The sequence below is a fragment of the Pelodiscus sinensis genome, chromosome 2 (assembly GCF_049634645.1).
Source record: "Pelodiscus sinensis isolate JC-2024 chromosome 2, ASM4963464v1, whole genome shotgun sequence".
Taxonomy (NCBI): Eukaryota; Metazoa; Chordata; order Testudines; family Trionychidae; genus Pelodiscus; species Pelodiscus sinensis.
Genome location: NC_134712.1, coordinates 685,460 through 708,914, shown reverse-complemented (window position 1 = coordinate 708,914; position 23,455 = coordinate 685,460). Strand labels below are relative to the sequence as shown.

Genomic DNA, 23,455 nt, shown 5'->3' with positions numbered 1-23,455 from the left:
GCACTCCGAATTCTTTGATCCTTCTTCCCAGTGCTACATAATCTGCAGTAACCCGCTCAAGGTCATTCTTGTCCGTATCATAAGTTCCCACATGGAGAAGCAGGAAGGGGTAGTGATCCAAAGGTTTGATCAGTTTTGTAATCCTTTCAGTCACATCCTGAATTCGAGCTCCTGGTAAGCAGCACACCTCTCAAGATTTCAGGTCCGAACGGCAGATGGATGGCTCAGTCTGTCTTAGGAGGGAGTCCCCGACCACCGCCACCCGCCTTCTTCTTTTGGGGGTGGGTGGTCTTGGAATCCCCATCCCTAGGACTATGCATCCCATGCCTTCCAGTAGATGGTGTTCCCTTCTGGTTTCTTCCTTGTGAGGTCCCTTCCAAAGCATTCACCACCGCAAGGCCTGTGGAGAGAGCCTGAAAGCGATTACTTACCTCTATAGCATTGAGGGATTCCTGTGCTGGCCTTTTTCCCCTTCTAGAAGTTACATGCTGCCAGCTCTCTTCTTGGTCCTGTTCTGCCCTCTCTGGTTCCTCTGCCTGCCGTGCTTGCAGGATTAAACGCCTCCTTCTATCGAGGAAGTCTTCATCCTCTCTGATCAAGCATAGGGTCGACACTTGGGCCTCCAGTCTTCTTATTTTTTCTTCCAAAATGGTGACCAGCTTGCACTTAGTGCAGATGAAATCCGTTCTTTCTTCCGGGAGGAAGACAAACATGGCACATGCTGTGCAGGTAACAACAGCAGACCTATCACCATCCATACCTGCTGCATGAAAGTCATCAAGTGAGGCCTCAGTGTCTGAGTCAGGGGTGGCCAACCCATTCAGCACAAAGAGCCAAAATAGCAGTGGATATAGCGCAAAGAGCCGGGGCAAAGTTGTTGAACAACAACAACAAAAAAGGGCTGCCCCTTTAAGAAACGCATTTAAAGGCTTTTTGTCCACATCAGGCTCCTGCCGGCCACTGCCATCTTGAAGATGTCATTTTGAATGGCTGCGCCGGACGGGTCCCCTGCTCTGGTGAGCACAGGGAGCTGCGGGCCATTTTCAAGGATGCAAGGGAAGCTTCACAAGACACGGGGGCGGCTTCATGAGCTGCACTTTCAGGAGGAGGAAGAGCCACCTGCGGCTTGCGAGCTGCGGGTTGGCCACCCCTGGTCTGGGCAGTCAAATAAAAATAGCCTTTTGTCCTTAAGGCTTAGTACTGGTTGGCAGGGAGTGACCAGGTGTACATTCCCCCTTTTGTTGTTAAAGGTGACTTACCCGTATCTGGACTGGGAGAGATGCTGTTTAACATTTTTGTAAATGATTGGGAAAAGAGACAAACAGTGATATGGCAAAGTTTGCAGATGATATAAGATTACTCAAGATAGGTAAGTCCAAAACTGTTGTGACAAGTTACAAAGAGATCTCACAATACTGTGTGATTAGGCAATACAGTGGTAGATGAAATTTAGTACTGATAAATGCAAAGTAATATACATTGGAAAACATGATCCCAATTCTATATACAAAATGAAGGGGTCAAAATTCTCTGTTACCACTAAGGAAAGAGATCTTGGAGTCCTTTTGGATGTTTCTCTGAAAATATCTGCACAGTATGCAGAGACAGTAAAAAAGGACAGGCACTTAGGGACTAACAAGAAAATAATTTACTATAAGCTGGGGACTTATCAGTTGGAAGTGACAAAAGAGGCGAAATACCTAGGTATATTGGTTGCTAACAAGATGACTATGTGGCCAATATGTTGCAGACAGGAAAAACGGTGAGTGTAGTGCTAGAATGCAACAGGCAAGGTATTTCCAGTCGAGACAGAAGTGTTGGTACACTTATACAAGAAATAGTTGCGGCTTTATTTGGAATACAATGTGCAATTTTGGTCTCCCATGTTTAAAAAAGGTAAATTCAAACTGGAACAGATGCAGAGAGGGACTTCTAAGTATTTCTGTCCTTCTTCCTACTACACTAGGATCATAAGAGGAATGGAAAACTTACCTTATGAGAGGAAACTCAAAGAGGTTGGCATGTTAACCTAACCAAAAGAAGACTGAGTGGAGATTCAATCACTCTCTCTAAATACATCAGAAGGTTAAATACCAGAGAGGGAGAGGAGTTATTTAAGTTAATCACCAATGGGTACACAAGAAGAAAATGATATAAAAGATAAAAGTTTCTAGACATCAGAGAAGTAAAGTTTTGGAATAGCCTTTCAAGGAGAGCAGTGGGGACAAAACATGGAGGGGATGGTGTGACGGTGCATCAGGGACCTCCCCTCTCCCCCCGATCCTGCACCCCCCTAGCAGCAAGATGAGACTCCGCCAGTCAGTAGAATAGAGAAGATTTATTGCTTCTTCAGGATACAGCACAACATAGATGAGATGTGGTTTCATGAGTCAGGGCCAGGCAGCCTCAGATCCCTTCAGGTAAGGGTCTACCGCTCCCTTCAACTCCCAGTACTCGGCTTAGTCTCTTCTCTCCATGTTTTTCCAGACAAGACTGACCAGCTCCAAAGCCCTGCCCCCCCAGCCAGGTGGCCGTCTCCGCCTCCCTTCCTTTGTCTCTCCTTCAGGGAAGAGGCCTGTTATCTGCTCAGGCTGGGACTAGGTGTCTGGGCCAATACACATGTGGGTGAGTCAGTGGGAATCACACATCACAGTGTAGGGGAACCCCAAGTTACAAAGCAGACAGCACCCCCACTACATCACGCCATGGTACGATGAGCCCACCTACAATGACATGTAGCTGATTTGCAACTACTTACAGCAAATCTCTCTGATGGCTGGGGATGGGACACTAGATGGGAAAGGCTCCGAATTACTTCAGTGAATTTTCCCCAGGTGTCTTGCTGCTGGGTCTTGCCTACATGCTGAGGGTCTAACTGATCACTATATTTGGGGTTGGGAAGGAATTTTCCCTGAAGCAGGTTGGCAGAGATCCTGATGAAGTGAGGGGTGTTGGTTTTCCTCTGCAGCACAGATCATAACATAAAAATGTCCATACTGGGTGATACCAAAGATCAGTCTCACTCAGTACCCTGTCTTCCGACACTGGCCGTTGACAGGTGCCCCAGAGACAATGAACAGAACAAATAATCGTTGTTATTTATCCCCTGTCGCCCATTCCCAGCTTCTGGTAAACAGAGGCTAGGGACACAATCCCTGCCCATCCTAGCTAATAGGCTAGGAGTGGCCAAGACGTGGCTTGCGAGCCACATGCAATTCTTCCCTCCTGAAAGTGTGGCTTGTGATGCCACCCCTGAATCTCGCGAACTGCCCCTGAGCTCCTGAAAACAGCCTCCGTTACCCAGTGCTGACCAGGGCAGGAGAGACATCCGGCGCGGCCATTCAAAATGGCATCTTCAAGGTGGCTGGTGGGAGCCTGATGTGGCCAACAAGCCTTTAAATGTGTTTCTTAAGGGGCAGTCCCCCCCTTTTTTTCCCCTCAAAAATTTTGCCCCGGCTCTTTGTGCTGTATTCACTGCTATTTTGGCTATTTGTCTAGAACGGGTTGGCCACCCCGTAGTAGGCATTGATGGACCTATTTTCCATGAACTTTTTTGAACCCTGGTATAGTCTTGGTCTTCACAATGTCCTCTGGCAAAGAGTTCCACAGGTTGACTGTGTATTATATGAAAAAATACTTTGTTTTAAACCTGCTGCCTATTAATTTCATTTGATGACCCCTGTTTCTTGTTATAAGAAGGAATACATAAGACTTCCTTATTTACTTTGTCTACACTAGCCATGATTTTATAGATCTCTATCATATTCCCCACCCTTAGTTGTCTCTTTTCCAAACTGAAAAGTCTCAGTCCTATTAGTCTCTCCTCACATGGAAGCTGTATCTATCCCTTTCTTAATGATTCCCAACATTCTGTTTGTTTTCTTGACTGCCGCTGCATATTGAGTAAAGGTTTTCATAGAACTATCCACAATTACTCCAAGATCTGTCTTGAGTGGTAATATTAATTTAGACCCTATCATTGTATATGTATAGTTGGGATTATGTTTTCTAAAAACATGGGTCTCTTGCAGATTTAAACTAGTGTAAATGTCTGAGTCCCTGTAACCTGAAGTCTTTAAATCATGATTCGAAGACTCAACTAGAGGTTATGGTCTGTTACAGAAGTGTGGGGCGTGGTTTTGGGGCTTGCAATGTGCAGGAAGTCAGACTAGATTATCATGATGGTTCATTCTGGCTTTCAAGCCTATAAATCTATTAATCTAAAGTGAAAAGAATATTAGGAATCACTGGTAAAGAGATAGATAGTAAGACAGAAATTTTCCATAATGCTGCTGTATGCTGGCATCTGGTAAGCACACACCTTGAATTCTACATGAAGTTCTAGTCACCCAAACTAAAAAAAAAAAAAAAAAATTGGGAAAAATACAGCGAAGGGCAACAAAAATGATTAGTGGGATTGAACAGCTTCCATGTGAAGAGAGATTAAAAAGATTGGGACTGTTCATATTAGAAAAGAGATGACAGGGTGTGTGTGAGGAGATGTTGGGATGATAGAGCTCTATGAAATCATGAATGATGTGGAGAAAGTGAAGAAGGGAGTATTATTTAGCCCTTCAAATAAAACACAAACCAGGGGTCATGCAATGAATAGGCAGTAGGTTTAAAACAAGCATAAGGAGAACCGCTTCATAAAATTCCCAGTCAACATAGGGAATTCTATGGCAGATGATTGTGTGAAGGTCAAGACTATACTAGAGTTTAAAAAAACTAGATAAGTTCATGGAGGATATATCAATTGTTGTTTGCCAAGATTATCAGAGAAGGAATTTAATGTTCTGGGTGTCCCTAAACCTCTGACTTGCAGAAACTGGGACTGAATGACAGGGGATGGATTACTTGATAAATGTCCCTGTTTTGTTCATACCCTCTGAAATGTGTCAATGGCCATTTTGGAAGATGGCTACTGGGGTAGATAGACCATTGATTTGACCCAATTTGGCGATCTTTATGTTCTTAGTCATGTTTGTAGGTTTTAAATCTAACCAGCTTCTTGTTCCTGCAGATGATTCTGGAAAGGAAGGCAAATAACCAGCAACAGAAACAAATCCAGAGAGAGAATCTTCAACCAAGTCAATCTCACTTCAGTCCATCTCTTCCAAACACCAACTCTGAACCTTTATCTACCATCAGGGTTCAGAGAGACCCAAAACCTACCCTTATGAAAAGTTTACATGAGCCTGCAGGATCTACAGTGCATTGTGAAGTTTCTAGCCAGAGACAGGATTTAGCAGGAACTCTCTGCCAGAGACCTAAAATCAACATGGTTTACAACCCCATAACACACACCAATGTTCAGAGTAAGTGCCAGTCTCCTGAATTAGAATGTGTTGCACATAATAGCTAAGGACAGGGAAAGAAAAAAAGGAAGGAGATTAAGGAAGGTGAAAGAAACAAGTGAAATTTATAGGGGCAACATGAGAGGGTGAGTGTAGAAGGAGAAGGAAAGTTGCACCAAAAAGACACAGAGAATATCAAGACAAAAGAATATCCAATCAGGTATTGTGGAGAAGTACTGGGTGTTGAAATTCCCTACTCATATATTTGGAATATCAGATACTCATTTGAGTATCAGAGGGGTAGCTGTGTTAGTCTGGATCTGCAAAAGCAACAAGGAGTCCTGTGGCACCTTATAGACTAACAGATGTATTGGAGCATAAGCTTTCGTGGGCAAAGACCCACTTTGTCAGATGCAATGCTCATTTGATAATTCGTTTGGCTGCTAAACAATTTCTTTCCTCCTCAAAGTCCTTTCTATTATTTCCATTCTCAAAGCATATACCAGTAGAATGTGCTACACAACTGGCCTGAGATCTACATTAGAGCCTTGCTTTCTTCCTATGACATATGCCACAACTGAAGTCGAAACCCCATCAGTATAAAAAAAGGAACAAAAGGGAGAGCATTCTTTTTTGGGTTCCTGGAACTCCTTCCTCTGGGCTGTAACAGCCCTTATTTGCTATCTGTCAGGGTATAATGCAAGTCCTGCCTTCTTGCCATTATTCATAAGAAGTTGGATGTTGGTTAGACGTGTGTTCAGTTGCATAAGTTATGTAACCATAACTGTGCGCGGTTGCATACGTTATGTTCCTGAGGTGGGAAGAACACCTCAGCAATCCAGCACCTTGACATTTAATTTAAAAAGGAATTACACAAAAATGAGGAGGTTAGTTAAACAGAAATTAAAAGGACACAGTGACTAGAGCCAAATCCCTGAAAGCTGCATGGAAACTTTTTAAAGACACCATAATAGAGGCCCAACTTAAACGTATACCCCAAATTAAAAAACATAGTAAGAGACCTAAAAAAGAGTCACCGTGGCTTAACCACCATGTAAAAGAAGCAGTGAGGGACAAAAAGGTATCTTTTAAGAAGTGGAAGTCCAATCCTAGTGAGATAAATAGAAAAGAACATAAACACTGTCAACTCAAGTGTAAAAATGTAATAAGAAAAGCAAAAAAAGATTTTGAGGAACAGCTAGCCAAAAACTCAAAAAGAAATAAAATGTTTTTAAAGTACATTAGAAGCAGGAAGCCTGCTAAAAAACCTGTGGGTCCCCTAGATGATCGAGCTATAAAAGGAGCAATCATGGACGATAAAGCCATTGCGGAGAAACTAAATGATTTCTTTGCTTCAGTCTTCACGGCTGAGGACGTTGGGGAGATTCCTGAATCTGCACCGTCCTTTGTGGGTGATGAATCTGAGGAACTGTCCCGGATTGAAGTGTCATTAGAGGAGGTTTTGGAACAAATAGAAAAACTTAATGTTAACAAATCTCTGGGACCGGATGGCATTCATCCAAGGGTTCTAAAAGAACTCAAATGGGAAATTGCTGAGCTATTATCTGTCGTTTGTAACCTATCCTTTAAATCGGCTTCCGTACCTAATGACTGGAAGGTAGCCAACGTGACACCAATATTTTAAAAGGGCTGTAGAGGCGATCCTGGCAATTACAGACCGGTAAGTCTAACTTCAGTACCGGCCAAATTAGTCGAAACAATAGTAAAGAATAAAATTGTGAAGCATGTAAAAGAACATAATTTGTTGGACAAAAGTCAACATGGTTTCTGTAAAGGGAAATCCTGTCTTACTAATCTGTTAGAGTTCTTTGAAGGGGTTAACAAACATGCGGACAAGGGGGATCCAGTAGATATAGTATACTTGGATTTTCAGAAAGCCTTTGACAAGGTCCCTCACCAAAGGCTCTTGTGTAAATTACATGACCATGGGATAAGAGGGTAGGGCCTTTCTTGGATTGAGAACTGGTTAAAAGACAAGAAACAAAGGGTAGGAATAAATGGTAAATTTTCAGATTGGAGAGGGGTAACTAGTGGTGTCCCCCAAGGATCAGTCCTGGGACCAATCCTTTTCAACTTATTCATAAATGATCTGGAGAAAGGGGTAAGCAGTGAGGTAGTAAAGTTTGCAGATGATACAAAACTCTTTAGGATAGTCAAGACAGAAGCAGACTGTGAGGGACTCCAAGAAGATCTCACCAAACTGAGTGATTGGGCAACAAAATGGCAAATGAAATTTCATGTGGATAAGTGTAAAGTAATGCACATCGGGAACAATAACCCCAACTATAGGTACAATATGATGAGGGCTAATTTGGCTACGACAAATCAGGAAAGAGATCTTGGAGTTATCATGGACAGTTCTCTGAAAACTTCCACACAGTGTGCAGCGGCGGTCAAAAAGGCAAATAGGATGCTAGGAATTATTAGGAAAGGGATAGAAAATAAGACCCAGAATATCTTACTGCCCCTGTATAAAACTATGGTACGCCCACATCTTGAATACTGTGTACAGATGTGGTCTCCTCACCTCAAAAAAGTTATTTTGGCCTTGGAAAGGGTTCAGAAAAGGGCAACTAAAATGTTTAGGGGTTTGGAACGGGTCCCATATGAGGAGAGGTTAAAGTGACTGGGACTTTTCAGTTTAGAAAAGAGGAGACTGAGGGGGGATATGATAGAGGTCTATAAAATCATGAGTGGTGTGGAGAGGGCCAATAAAGAAAAGTTATTTATTAGTTCCCTAAATAGAAGAACTAGAGGACACCAAATGAAATTAAAGGGGAGCAGGTTTAAAACTAATAAAAGAAAGTTCTTCTTCACACAGCGTGTAGTCAGCCTGTGGAACTCCTTGCCAGAGGAGGCTGGGAAGGCTTGGACTATAATAGAGTTTAAAGAGAAGCTAGATAATTTCATGGAGGTTAGGTCCATAAAAGGCTATTAGCCAGGGGATAAAATGGTGTCCTTGGCCTCTGTCTGTCAGAGGCTGGAGAGGGATGGCAGGAGACAAATCGCTTGATCATTGTCTTTGGTCCACCCTCTCTGGGGCACCTGGTGCTGGCCACTGTCGGTAGACAGGATACTGGGCTAGATGGACCTTTGGTCTGACCCAGTACAGCCGTTCTTATGTTCTTATGTAACCAAAGTCAAAGCAACTTAGATTGACTAACAGCAGCTAGTCTATGCCACATTATGTCAACAGGAGATGCTCTCCATTTAACATAGCTTTTGCCTGTCAGGAAAGTGGAGTACAGACATTGACAGAGAGTGTTCTGCCATCAACTTAGCATGTGTTCACCAGATCTGCTAAATCAACACTGCTATGTTGATCACAGCAGTTCCAGTTTAGCATGACGTGTAGACATGGCCTCAGACCCAGCCAGCCGCGTTCTGTTATAGAAGAACAAAGTTTCTGCAGCCCAGCATAGGGGCCATGCATAATTTAAAACTTTAAAACAAAGAGAATCCCACCCATACATTGTCCCGGCCTTGCGTGGTTTCTGATAGTTAATAACACTGTGCAACCAACCCCTCCTCAGCCCCCCCCAGTTCCTTCTCTGCTGCCCTCTACCTGAGACAGAGCACTTAGCAATGCCTCTGTTCTGAGGGAGGTAAACAGCAGATCTACTACCTGACATACCTGCTTGCACAAATGGAAGAAGTTCCAAACATGGTGCCAGAATAGACAAATTATGGCAACTTTCTTTCTTTCACCTATTGTACTGGACTATATACTGGAATTTAAAAAATCAAGTCTGTCCATTAGCTCAGTTAGAATACATCTCATATCAATCATGGCATTCCACCACAAAGTGGATGAGTTCTTGGTCTTTTCCCAGTCAACCATTAAACACTGACTCAGGGTCTTTGTAACCTCCACCTGAAAAATGAGCCCCTACCCCATCACAGTACCCCAATCTGATGCTGCAAATCAGTGTTCCCCCTAAGCTGCATGGCAGCACAGCCCTGCAGCTGCTTAATGGGTCCCGCCCAGTCAGGGGCTCAGTACACACACTGAACTGCCTGGTGGGAGGAAAGGCACTTCTCCCTCAGTGACAGCAGCAGCTTCCTGCTGAGGACAGAGCTGTGAGTCTCTCCCAGCCGGTAGGAACATATCCCCTTCCTACCACCTGGGAGTGACTCGTTGCTCTATCCTCAGCAGGGAGCTGCTGCTGTCACTGAGGGAGAAGTACCTCTCCCCCCACCCAGGCAGCTCCATAGATGAGTCCTGAGCCCCTGGTTGAGCAGAGCTCGTTAAGCAGCTGCGGGGCTGTGCTGCTGTAACCCACACACCTAGGCTATGTCTACACTGGCAGCTTCTCGCGCAAGAACAGCTGTTCTTGTGCAAAAACTTGCCTGCTGTCTATACTGCACGAGCGTTCTTGTGTAAGTAAATTTACAGTATAGCGTTGTAAAACAGGGCTTCTTCTGGAAGAGATATTCCTCTCCCCACAAGGAATAAGCCCTTTTGCGCAAGAGCTCTTCCACAAGAGGGCAGTGTAGACAGGCAACATGAATTTCTTGCACAAGAAGCTTCTATGATTAAAATGGCCATCAGAGCTTTCTTGTGCAAGAAAGCGTCCACGCTGCCATGGATGCTTTTGCGCAAAAGCACATGGCAGTGTGGATGTGCTCTTGTGGAAGACTTTTTGCACAAGAACTCTTCTGCAAAAGAGTTCTTGCGCAAGAAGCCACCAGTGTAGATGTAGCCCTAGTGTGGTTACTGAGCAATGCAAGTGGTACCTAGACCACAACAATAGTTAAGACCAAGAGACCTCTACAGCACAGGCTGGGAGCCACCTGGCTTTTAGCTCAGAGGGTAGAGGCTCCTATACTCCGCTTCAGAGGTCCTGCGTTCAAATCTACTTGGTGACGTCTACAAGTGGGGGGCTCATCCGGGATCTCAACTGGGTCTCTGAAGCTTGGGACGTGCTCCCTCACCTAGGGGAAGTATGTAACCCATATGCAAAGACTACATCTACATTGCAGGCTTCTTGCACAAGAACTGCTTTACACAAGAGTTCTTGTGCAAAAAGTCTTCCACAAGAGCTTGTCCATACTACCATGTGCTTTTGCGCAAGAGTGTCCATGGCAGTGTGGATGCTTTCTTGCGCAAGAAAGCTCTGATGGCCATTTTAGCCATAGGGGTTTCTTGTGCAAGAAATTCATGTTTCCTGTCTACACGGCCTTCTTGTGGAAGAGCTCTTGTGCAAGAGGGCTTATTCCTCATGAAAAGAGGAATAACTCTTCTGGAAGAAGCCCTGTTTTCTGATGCTGTACTGTTAATTTACTTGCACAAGAACACGCGTGCAGTGTAGATGCTCTGCAAGTTTTCGCGCAAGAACAGCCTTTCTTGTGCAAAAAGCCTGTTATGTAGACGTAGCCCTAGTGTGGTTACTGAGCAATGCAAGTGGTACCTAGACCACAGCAACAGTTAAGACCAAGAGACCTCTACAGCATGGGTTGGGAGCCAGCTGGCTTTTAGCGCAGAGAGTAGAGGCTCCTATATATTCTGTTTCAGAGGTCCCAGGTTCAAATCCGCCCAGTAGCAGTTACACTTCCACGCAGCTTGGAGGGACTTGCCATTTTATTATTCACCCTTTCAAGTATCTAAAAGGGTGTCATGAGGAGGGAGAAAAATTGTTCTCCTTGGCCTCTGAGGATAGGACAAAAAGCAATGGGTTTAAATTGCAGGAAGGGAGATTTAGGTTGAACATTAAGAAAAACTTCTTAACTGTCAGGCTACGTCTACACTGGCCCCTTTTACGAAAGGGGCATGCTAATTTTAAACTTCGTAATAGGGAAATCCGCGGGGGATTTAAATATCCCCCGTGGGATTTAAATAAAGATGTCCGCCACTTTTTCCGGCTTGGGGAAAAGCCGGAAAAAAGCGTCTAGACTGGCCCGATCCTCCGGAATAAAGCCCTTTTCCGGAGGATCTCTTATTCCTACTTTGAATAGGAAAGAAGAGTCTACTCAAAGAAGAGTCTACTCACCATGTGCAGTAACTGAGGTTCTTTGAGATAGTTATCCCTGTGAATGCTCCACTACCCTTCTTGCTTCTCTCTACACAAGAGTTTTCAAGCTAGAGGCTGCAGTAAAGAAGGAACCGAGGGGACTTTGGTTGCACAGTGCTATGTAACAACCAGAAATGGCACAAGATGAAGACAATATGTGTGCAACACAATTAGGCACTGCTACTAAAAATCTCCAATTACAAGCGCAGAGGTGCAGACTCACCTAAAGTACAACACCCAAAGGAATATCCATCTTGAAGAACTTCAGTTACTGCACAGAGTTATTCTAATTCACTATTTCCCTCTTTCCTTCTTCCCTCTCCCCCACTGCTATTTATCTTGGAACTGGATTTTTAATACTCCATTCATCTGAAGAAGTGGGTTGTACCCACGAAAGCTCATGATACCATCCACATGTTTTGTTAGTCTTTAAGGTGTGACTAGACTATTCATTGTTTTTTAAGTTTTTGCACAGAGTGAGTAATCCTTTCATTTGTTGATCAATCCCTTTTTTGATTCCTTTGTTTTTCTCTCTCTTTATTCAACACCCACTTTGTCTCTAATTGTTTGCTTCTTTACTATTCTGGCTCTCTCTGTTCCTTTCTCTTCTCAGCCCACTGTGTCTTTCACCTTTGCTCTTTCCCTCCCTGTAGAAAAGGGGGTATGAGACGCACCTTACCGTCTCCCTCTTACTATTTTTTCCTGTTTTTTCCTGTTTATGAGGTTCTATTTTGTTGTTGTTGTCCCTTTCATCCTCTCTGACCTGGCTCTAACTTTACCATCTGTGTTTCATCCTTCATTCTTCTCACACTAATTCTCTCCCCCGCACTTCTCTGTCTCATGTGTTCTTTCTTCCAACAGATAATCTGGGTTCTGTAGTAATGGCTAGGAACCTTTCAGCACCACTCCCTCAGCATCAGAGAACATCCTCCATCAACAGGAAAATTGGAAGACAAATCACATGGGTGAATATGAGTGCTCAACCACCTGCAACAAATGTACAGAATCCCTGTAATGTAAGTATCAGTCACACAGGACCAGTCTTACTGTTTGCAGGGATCTAAGTTGTTGTGACAGGAAATGAGTTTTCACTTGCCTTCTGCCTGATGTCACTGACAAGGGTAAGTCAGATTGGTCTGAATCTGTGATTTGTTCAGTTAGAAGAGCTGAAAGCAGTCAGTGGGTTTCTTGTGACTGAGGTAAGTACTGCAATTCCATTGGATATATGGACATAACCCATTGTGCCCACACAGAAGACTATTGTTTCCTTTGCTCATCCCCTGCTCCTAACCCTCCTATTGTGGCACTGGAGAGCCGTTATGCTGTTCTGGATATGGGAGATAAGGAATTACCCTCTACAGCAGAAGCAGAGAAGCCTCGTACCCCCAAGGCAGGGAAATCTGCTGCCACTATTTTTTTTTTTAATTAATGGAGATTGCCTATCTCCTAGAACTGGAAGGGATCTTGAAAGGTCATTGAGTCCAGTCCCCTGCCTTCATAGCAGGACCAAGTACCATCTGCTGACAAATTTTTGCCCCAAATCCTTAAATGGCCTCCGCAAGGATTGAACTCACAACCCTGGGTTTAGCAGGCCAATGCTCAAACCACTGAGCTATCCCTCCCTCCTAAAGAGGAAATGTAGGGTAGTGGTGGTTGGAGACTTTCTTCTGAGGGAACGGAGGTACCCATCTGTCGCCCTGACATGTAATCTCAGGAGGTATGCTGCCTGCCAGAGGCCCATTTCCAAGACATTACAGAGGCATTATCGAGGATTATCCAGCCCTCTGACTACTATCCCATGCTACTCATCCATGTAGACACTAATGATACTGCAAGGCATCTCGAGCAGATCAAAAGTGACTACAGGGCTCTGGGGGTACGGGTGAAGGAGTTTGGAGCACATGTGATTTTTTCTTCAATCCTTCGTGTCAAAGGTAGGGGCTCAGGCAGAGACAGGTGCATCCTGGAGGTGAATGCCTGGTGGCAAAGATGGTGTTGTCAGGAGAGCTTTGGCTTCCTCGATCACAGGATGCTATTCCAAGAAGGACTGCTAAGCAGGGATGGAATTCACCTTTGGATGCAGACTTCCTAACCTAGTGAGGAAGGCTTTAAACTAGGTTCGACAGGGGCAGGTGACCAAAGCCCACAGGTAAGTAAAAAACATGGAGACCTGGGAGTTGGGTCGCAAATGGGAGGGAGCATAGGCTATAATAGCAGAAAAAAAAGAAGGGAGAAGGCAGAACCAGGAAGCAAAATCCAATCAGTATCTTAGGGTATGTCTACACAGCAAAGTTATTTCGAAATAATAGCCGTTATTTTGAAATAACTTTACCAGCGTCTACACAGCCAAACCGCTATTTCAAAATTAAATCGAAATAGCAGAGGGCTTATTTTGAAATTGGTAAATCTCATTCCACGAGGAATAGCACCAATTTCCTTTTGGTGTGAAAGGAGGGCCTGCTATCAACTGTACATACATGCCTTCAATTGCTGGGCCACATGGCAGCTACTACATATGTTGTCCAGTATGCGCGTCTCCATTTCCGCGCGATGCACCACTGGCTGACTTCCATCTACTAACCTTTCCGACATCCTATTGGGAAGCGAGATATCATTCTAGCACATGTGCTAGGCTACCTCAAATGGTGAACTTCACACCACAACCTCTTCACCGGAGTTCCCTTCCTACAGCCTGAACCATCAGTATAAATTACCACAGATGCCTCACTAATAAGATGGGGAGCACAAAGTTCAGGGAAGATGGTCATCACATGAAGCTATGTTACACATCAATCTCCTCAAGCTTTGAGCAGTCAAAAACATGTGCAGATACTTTGCTCCCGCCATTATGAACCACACTGTACTGATCCTAACGGACAACACAACTACTATGTTCTACATAAACAGGCAGGGCGGTGCTCATTCTCAATCCCTCTGTGTGGAAGCTATCCACCTCTGGAACTGGTGCATCTGGTGTGGGTATGTCCTCAAGGCATCTTACCTACCTGGAGTCAACAACATCACTGCAGACACTTTGAGTCGCAGTTTTACCACAAATGGGAACTATCTTCTGCAGCAATAGACCTTTTTGCAACCAGGGACAATTCCAAGTGTCGCCGATTTTGCTCTCAAGCAGGGCTTGGCGAGGAATCCATGGGCAATGCTTTCCTAATCATCTGGAACAAACTTCTGCACTATGCATTTTCCCCTGTCCCACTAATTCCCAGGATCCTGCGGAAAATTCAATCGGACACAGCTCGAGCCATCTTAATAGCTCCATCATGGTCCAGACAGACTTGGTTCCCATACCTTCAGCGCATGTCAGTCGAGCCATCTCTCCCACTACCAATTTGACACAGTCTTCTGTCTCAAAATGGGCAAACTACTTCATCCCTAACCTCACACTTTGCACCTTCACGCCTGGCTTCCTTGTGTTTCCTGGGCACCAAATCTCAATATTCAGAGCTAGTGACAACTGTCCTCCTTCATAGTAGGAGGCCATCCACTCGAAGGACCTAGCTGCACAAATGGAAACTATTTATGTCTTGGTGCCAGCAGTCACTCCAATTTCAACGCAGCGCATTTCCAAGCTGATAGTAGATTGTATACCACATTGTTACTCTCTTCGGAATAGACACTTGCCAGTTCCACCTAGAGCGCACTCCACACATGTTGCTGCAACGTCTACCACTTTCCTGAGCGGTGTCCCCCTCAAGGACATATACCGGGTGGCCTCATGGTCATCTGACCACTCCTTTGCTAGACATTATGCTATCATGCCTCAAATAGCAACTGATACAGCAGTGGCTACAGCGGCACTATCTTCCGCTGCTCACCAATAACTCCGAGACCCACTGTCCTCACGGAATACTGCTTTGTAGTCACCAACAGTGGAGCACCCACAGGGACAGCACCCGAAGAAAAAAAGGAAGTTACTCACCTTATGCATTAACGACTGTTCTTCGAGGTGTGTCTCTCCTCCCCCTCTCCCCCCCCCCCCCCGCCGTGGGTGCTCCATGGCCTTCCCTTCCTCCCTTCTACTCGGAGTTTTCAGTAAGGGTATGTCTACACTTGCACCCTCTTTCAAGAGAGGGATGCAAATGAAGACATTTGAAATCGCAAATGAAGCTGGGATTTAAATATCCTGTGCTTCATTTGCATATTTGTGTTATGGCGCTATTTCGAAATAGCGCTATTTCAAAATAACAGATGCTGTTAAGACACAGATATTTTGAGAGAAAACCCTTCTCTTGAAATAACTGGTAAACTCATTGTATGAGGCGTAAGGGTTATTTCGAGAGAAGGTTTTTCTCTCGAATTAACCATGTCTTAACAGCGTCTGTTATTTCAAAATAGCGCTGTTTTGAAATAGCGCCATAACGTGAATATGCAAATGAAGTGCAGGATATTTTAATCCTGGCTTCATTTGCAGTTTCGAAGGTCTTCATTTGCATCCCTCTCTTGAAAGAGGGTGCAAGTGTAGACATACCCTAACTTGGGGATATATGAGGAGCTGAAGGGGGGGTGTCGGGCTGTGGCATGAGGTGTCAGCTGTCAGCGGCGCAAGGCACCTCCTGCACATGTGCAGCCCAACTGTCAACTGCTACAAAAAGCTCTGAACTGCGGCTCCAAGGATCACCCATCACCAACTGGAGCACCCACGGGGGGATACACCTCGACAGGGGTGGACTGGCAGTCAAAATAGACCCAGGAAATGGGTTGAGAATGGCCCTCCCCATGACAGCACCCCTGCCTGCCCCTCCCCCTTTCCCTGCATCCAGGGCAGGCTTTCGGTTTTTTGCTGCCCCAACCCAAAAAATTCCACCCCCCTTTTTTTGTCTGGGGAGGGTGCACATGTAAATGCACCTTGTGCAGCTTCCTGGGGGTGGGGCGCGCACTCCGTGGGGAGCCCAAGCCCCAGGGCATTTGTGTCTCATAGGAGAGTGCCAGGGACTCCCCACGTGAGGACAATGGGAGGGCAGGTTCATCCACAGCACGTCAGTGAGGGTATGTCTACACTACAGCGTTAATTCGGGTTACCTAAATTCAAAATAGGTTAATTCGAATTAAGTTAATTCGAAATAACACATCTATACACAAAAACTATTTCGAAATAGCATTTTGCTCTTTTGAAATAGTGCATCCACACTGAGTGGACCCTGAACTGAAGTTAAGGCTGGCTGGAACCAATGCCGGCAGGGCATCAGGTTAGGACTTAGTGTGTGGGGCTGCTGCCTGAGGTTAACTGAGCTCCATGCTTAAAGGGACCCTACCCCCACCCTGGACAGACAGTTTTCAGGGTTCCCCGCTTGCTTGTCTACCTCGATTAGGGACAGCAAAGCAGTCCTGTCTTGGAGTGCCCTGAGTGCCCACACTCAGGACACCACAGCACTCAGCCACATGGATCTAGAGCTGCCCCTGGGCACATCGGTGTTTCTCGTAGGGTCGTTGCCATCAGCCCGGCTGCACTTGCTGCAGGCTGCCATCCAGGGGAGTCCATTGTGGGGCTGACAGGATCCAGGACAGCTCTATGGGAGAGCATCCACCCCAAGGAGCCCTCAGAGCCACCCCGGTCCTCCCTCACGTCCTTCCACTTACCCCTTCCTAGCCCCCCTTCCTGATGTCAAATAAAATAATTTTTTTTTTGAAAAATAGAAACTGGGCTTATTGAACAAAACTGCGGGGGTGGGGGGAGACCTCTGGGGAGACTGGGGAAAGGAGGTGGGAGACAGGAGGAGAGAGGGTGGGACAGGGGAGGGGGAAAACTGGGAGGAGGGAGCTGAAAGGGGGAAGCAAGGAGAGGAAGGGGGAGTGGAAGCTCAGCACTCAGGGGTGGAGGTCTCGTTGGGCCACATGTCTCCCAGAACGGCGGATGCGGGGGCCTCAGCATCCCCGGAGGGATAGGGAGGAGAGTGTGGAGGTTAAGGTGGGGGGTGTGGAGATTGAGGAAGGTGAAGAGGTTGAGGAGGGAGAGGCAGGAGGGGGAGAAGAAGTGGGAGGAGGAACGGTAGCTGGGGGGGGGGCAGCAGGCACTGGAGCAGCACAAGGCAGCATGCTCTGCACCAAAGTCTGCAGATGGTACAAATGGCACGACCCTGGGAAAGCAGCTTCCTCCAGAACTCCTGTTCTTCCTATGCCTGCTGCTCCATGATGCGGGTCAGGGCTCGCAGGTCCCCCAGCTGCTGCTCTCAGTATCCCTGCCGTGTTGCAGTCGTCCTGTGGAGCCCTCGGGTGCAGGAGCATGTCCCGGGTGGGGTGGTGCACCCTGCACATGCAGCTGATGCGGCTGTGGAGAAAGAAGAGAAGTGGTCAGTTCTCCCTGGGGACACAGTGGGTGAAGCCCAGCCCCCCTCTGTAAGGTGAGGATGACCATGCCCTGCACCGTCAGAGCCACTGTGCTTACACAGAGGCCATGGTCGGAATGTCCAGCTATCCCTGGGAGTGGGAGCTGCCCCGAGACTGCACCCATGCCCCTGTGCTGTGTATAGTGTGGGTGAGGTGGGAGGGAGATGTTAGAGAGGGCTTGTGAAGGAAGGGTGTCCTGCTGTGTTCCGCCCTAGGGTCAGAAGCATGTCAGGTCTCTTCACACATGCGTGGCTATCAGGCCACAGCCCGTGTGGCACGCAGGTGGAGCCACCTGCCCAGGGGTGGCACGGCACGTGCTCTCTCATGCACAGGTGTGCTGCATGATCTGTGGTAAGCAAGGCTCACACGTGCAGTCCCTGGTCTCCCTCCCCACTCCCCCCGGGAAGGGGACAGTGATGGCACTTACATGGTGTGGCCTCCCCAGATGACCCTGGTGACTCCGCTGCTGGGACAGCTCAGGGGTCCGGCCAAAGTGGCACCCTACGTGGCGGCTCCTCTTCTGCGCCCTGGTCATGGCCCCCTGGTCCCAGCTCGCTGCCCTCCAGGGTGGCACAAACCGTCCTGCCCCCCAGGATGCGGTTCAGTGCCTCAAAGTAGGGGCAGGTGTCTGCCCCTGCTGAGGAGCTGCCCCGAGTGGCCCTGGCGTACCCCGGCCATGGTATGTGGAATGAGGAGTAACAGTTAATGTGAACTAAGGATTTAGTTTGGATTAACTTTAAACTGCCGCGTGTAGCCGCGGGCAGTTCGTTCGGACTAAGGAGGATTTAAAAATGGCAGCTGGACGGGAACATGCAAATAAAGCCTAGGATATTTAAATCCCGGGCGTCATTTGCAACCCTGGTTCCCTGATTTGCTTACCTAGATCGAATTAACGAGCTAGTGTAGACATACCCATAGTGACTTCACAAGAATTATATGTGACGTAACAGCAGTTCTTCTAGTGTCCATGAATGTATTCCTCTTGAGCAGAATGATCATTGTTTCACACTTTTAGGAAAAAGCTTTATGATTTTGAGTCCTTTCGTGCATGTAGAGTCCAGCTGGTGACTAAAATGATCTACCACAAGCTAGGCAAATGTGATGTTGCTACTGGTGTATTAGTTACCAAGTGCTACTTAACAGGATGTGTGTTTGGAGCATGTATATGTCCATTCCCCATCAAAGCTAGGAGAGAACTTGAACAGAAGCAACATAGTTTCTAAAAAATTATACCTTGTGGCTACGTCTACACTGGCCCCTTTTCCGGAAGGGGCATGTTAATTTCAGAGATCGTAATAGGGAAATCCGCGGGGGATTTAAATATCCCCCGCGGCATTTAAATAAAAATGTCCGCCGCTTTTTTCCGGCTTTTAGAAAAGCCGGAAAAGAGCGTCTACACTGGCCCCGATCCTCCGGAAAAAGCGCCCTTTTCCGGAGGATCTTATTCCTACTTCAAGGAATAAGATCCTCCGGAAAAGGGCGCTTTTTCCGGAGGATCGGGGCCAGTGTAGACGCTCTTTTCCGGCTTTTCTAAAAGCCGGAAAAAAGCGGCGGACATTTTTATTTAAATGCCGCGGGGGATATTTAAATCCCCCGCAGATTTCCCTATTACGACTCGTGAAATTAACATGCCCCTTCCGGAAAAGGGGCCAATGTAGACGTAGCCCAGGAGGGTGGTGAAGCACTGGAATGAGTTACCTAGGGAGGTGGTGGAATCTCCATCCCTAGAGGTTTTTAAATCTCGGTTTGACAAAGCCCTGGCTGGGTTGATTTAGTTGGGATTGGTCCTGCTTTGGTCAGGGGGCTGAACTTGATGACCTCCTGAGGTCTCTGCCAGCTCTATGATTCTATCTTTCTCCTCCAGGCTCAGCAAGTGTCAAAAGGTCGTGACTTTCAAGGTCAATCTGTATCAAACCTGAGATCATTTTCACTGTCCAGCCAGGCACAGGAAGCTGCTATCCATAACCACCTGACCAGGAAGGACTCTCCCATGATGGCTGAGGTGACTACAGCCGGTACCAGACTAGTGAGTATGGGTATTTGTCTTTCACTATTTCACGTGGCTGATTGGAGCTGCACAATCTACCCACAGCTGTATATCTTTCCCTTTAAACTCAGGCTCAGGTCAAATTGTCATTTATATGGGCTGTGTCTATACTGGGCCACTTATTCCGGAAAATCAGCCGCTTTTCCGGAATAAGCTGAGAGCTGTCTACACTGGCCCTTGAATTTCCGGAAAAGCAACGATGCTCTACTGTACAAAATCAGCCACTATTCCGGAAAAACTATTCTGCTCCCGCTCGGGCATAAGTCCTTATTCCGGAACACTGTTCCGGAAAAGGGCCAGTGTAGACAGCCCAGTAGTCTTTTTCGGAAAAAAGCCCCAATCGCAAAAATGGCGATCGGGGCTCTTTTCCAGAAAAGCGCGTCTACATTGGCCACAGACGCTTTTCCGGAAAAAGGGCTTTTCCGGAAAAGCAGCCTGCCAATGTAGACGCTCCTTTTCCAGAAAAACTGAAAATGGAATTGTATTCCGTTTTAAGCATTTCCGGAAATTCATGCCAGTGTAGACACAGCCATGGTGAGAGCATAGCCTGTGTCTCTTCATATCTTGTCTGATCCCCACTGTCTTCTCCTTGTTGTGGACTCAGCCTGTATCCCTCCTCCTTTACAACCTTCTCTTCTTCATCTTTTGGACATTCTTGTCCTATGTCCCTTCTCCTTCGCAGCCTGGGATTTGCCCTACTTCTCTTTATAGCCAGAATCTGTGCCACACCCCAGTCCATTCCATTTGCACACCTTTTGTTTCTGTATAAGGAGTTAATGTAAGGTGCCTGAGCTGTCTTGGATTTTCTTTCTCACACAGAATCCAAGAAATCCACAGTTTCACAACAGGGATGCTCACCCTCTTCTGAAGTCCAGTAAAAAGATGTTCCAGGTCACAGCAAATATGGGAGCTGCTGGAGATCCCAAAGCTTCAATGGGCAGTTACTCCCAATCCTATGGGACCATATGTAAATCTGCACTCCAGAATCTTCCAATATCAAATACCTGCCAACAGGCTCCAGCATTGAATACACACCATCATTGACTAAGATGAGTATAGCCATCCATCCACAGACCTTGAAGGGAACTAACAATTCCATTCTTAGGGATTTGGCAGGACCCCAGATGCTAGAGAAGTACTGCCTGCACTCACTGTACGGGGCACAGAACCACTTTCTCTGAGCAGGACAGAGTGGTCTGGCATTCTGATCCATTTAACTTGTCAAGCCTGTGCAGACACCCCAAGGAAAGCAGGGGATGCAGCATTGTTTCCATACAATGCTATAGGCATAGTTTATTTGTACATTCTAATTTTCATATTCAGTTATCACTGATAAGCACAGAAAGCTGCTTTATTCTGCTGCTGCTGGCTTGTGGTGTTAGATATATCCAGGCTGTTTTGTCCATCTGTATTGGCCTCAATTTGTGTTCAGTGAATCAAAATTTTGGAGAGGATCAGGTAACTAAGAATAGGCCATTCTCTAAAACCCAGGAAGATTAAATTTACTGGCTACGTCTAGACTGGCATAATTTTCCGCAAATGCTTTTAACGGAAAAGTTTTTCTTTTAAAAGCATTTGCAGAAAAGAGCATCTAGATTGGCACAGACGCTTTTCTGCAAAAGCACTTTTTGCAGAAAAGAGTCCGTGCCAATCTAGACGCGATTTTGCGCAAGAAAGCCCCAATCGCCATTTTCGCGATCGGGACTTTTTTGCACAAAACAATACCTCATTGTCTACACTGGCCCTCTTGCGCAAAAGCATTTGCGCAAGAGGGCTTTTGCCCAAACGGGAGCAGCATAGCATTTCCGCAAGAACACTGACAATCTTACATGAGATCGTCAGTGTTCTTGCGGAAATTCAAGTGGCCAGTGTAGACAGCGGGCAAGTTTTTCTGCAAAAGCAGCTGCTTTTGCGGACAAACTTGCCAGTCTAGACGCAGCCACTATGAATAACTTGAATTCCCTTCACTTTATATTCCCATTAGTTCCCATGTCCTTTTGGGATACAAAAACAGTTATTAAAATTTTCTCTCAATCCAATAAAATAGGAATTTGCTTTCTTCATGTATTTTTCTCCTATGTATTTAATACTATAATTTTCATGTGTGGATATACCCTTGTATGTATTGTAATAATAAACTGATTATATTTCACTGAGGGAAGTACCTTCCTTTCACAGCATGTTGTCTTCTGTGTGTGATTGTGACTGAGAGAAAATCATTAGGGAAGCACTTCTTTGTCTAATAGCTTATTCCCCTAGTCCACTCAAAAAATTACTCCACCTCCCCTTAAGCCGTATTTTAAGATTATATGTAAATTTCCTACAACGAGGCGGTAATACAGCGAGATAATCCCAAGCCTTGAGGGCTGTGTCTACACTGGCATGAATTTCCGGAACTGCTTAAACCGGAATACTATTCCATTTTCAGTTTTTCCGGAAAAGGAACATCTACATTGGCAGGCTGCTTTTCCGGAATAAGTGGCCCAGTGTAGACACAGCCCCGAGGTGTCAGGTCAGGTCTGGAATAAACACAGATATCAGAAACACTAGTTTGATACTTTGTATACTATTTTTAGTAGAGATAAGTAAAATCATCTTAGAACCCACTTACTTTCTCTAATACATACACTCTGGGGCTGTGTCTACACTGGCATGAATTTCCGGAAATGCTTAAAACGGAATACTATTCCGTTTTCAGTTTTTCCGGAAAAGGAGCGTCTACATTGGCAGGCTGCTTTTCCGGAAAAGCCCTTTTTCCGGAAAAGCGTCTGTGGCCAATGTAGACGCGCTTTTCCGGAAAAGAACCCCGATCGCCATTTTCGCGATCGGGGCTTTTTTCCGGAAAAGACTACTGGGCTGTCTACACTGGCCCTTTTCCGGAACAGTGTTCCGGAATAAGGACTTATGCCCGAGTGGGAGCAGAATAGTTTTTCCGGAATAGCGGCTGATTTTGTACAGTAGAGCGTCGTTGCTTTTCCGGAAATTCAAGGGCCAGTGTAGACAGCTCGCAGCTTATTCCGGAAAAGCGGCTGATTTTCCGGAATAAGTGGCCCAGTGTAGACACAACCTGGCAATTTAACAGTTACTAGCCCAAGTCCCATGAGCCCTAATAAATTGACATGGGCCAGCTATGGATGAATAATTGCAGTGTAGTCGTATGCTTTTATTTGAGGGAGTAGCTTTTGATGGTGTTAGTTACTTGGACTTACAATTTAATGTCTGAAGTGTGGATCAGTCTTCCCAACCCCCTTGAGGGGGAGGATTTAAAGCTATGAGAAGGTGGTATAGGAGCTGAAGTCATTGCATCATCTGGTGAGGATTGCAGCTAATAGAAGTAACAAGAGTATCATGTGGGAATACAATCAGTGCTATCTGGTTCTGCCTCTTGAGCCTCTTTATTCTCAAGTTGTTCTGTCTGTCTAATTCTCCAAGATAATCTACTTTATTTCGTGATCTAGACAAGAGTTAGCCACTAAAGGGGACCTAGGTCAGTGTTCCTCAACCAGTGGTACAAGTACCCTTAGAGGTACTCGAGAGAAGTCGGGGCGGGGGAGGGGGGGTCAAGACAACTGACATTTGAAGAAAACTGAATTTTTGTTTTAAGTTTTACAGCGCTTTATTATTTTTGTACTTTTTACACCCAAAAATTTCATCACCTGCCTAGCTACAGTTAAGTTGTTTTAACAAATGTTGCAATGGTAGAAAAAAAATTGTGTGTCTGAAAATTATAGGTA

At 45.9% G+C, this 23,455-nt stretch overlaps 1 protein-coding gene across 4 annotated transcripts in view; it reads left to right on the top strand.

Annotated features, from left to right (window-relative positions):
• MAPK15 (mitogen-activated protein kinase 15) overlaps positions 1–21,873 on the top strand; it is a 113,104-nt gene extending 91,231 nt beyond the window's left edge. For 3 of the 4 annotated variants that reach the window (XM_075919909.1, XM_075919908.1, XM_075919910.1), the window contains 4 exons: positions 5,024–5,318; positions 12,191–12,345; positions 19,539–19,700; positions 20,541–21,873. In XM_075919909.1, coding sequence (XP_075776024.1) covers positions 5,024–5,318; positions 12,191–12,345; positions 19,539–19,700; positions 20,541–20,765 — 837 coding nt within the window. In that variant the 3' untranslated portion in view covers positions 20,766–21,873. Of the gene's footprint in view, positions 1–5,023; positions 5,319–12,190; positions 12,346–19,538; positions 19,701–20,540 lie in introns of those variants that run through there. The other variant, XR_012901151.1, reaches the window with a different exon arrangement.
• The last annotated feature ends 1,582 nt before the right edge of the window (positions 21,874–23,455 follow it).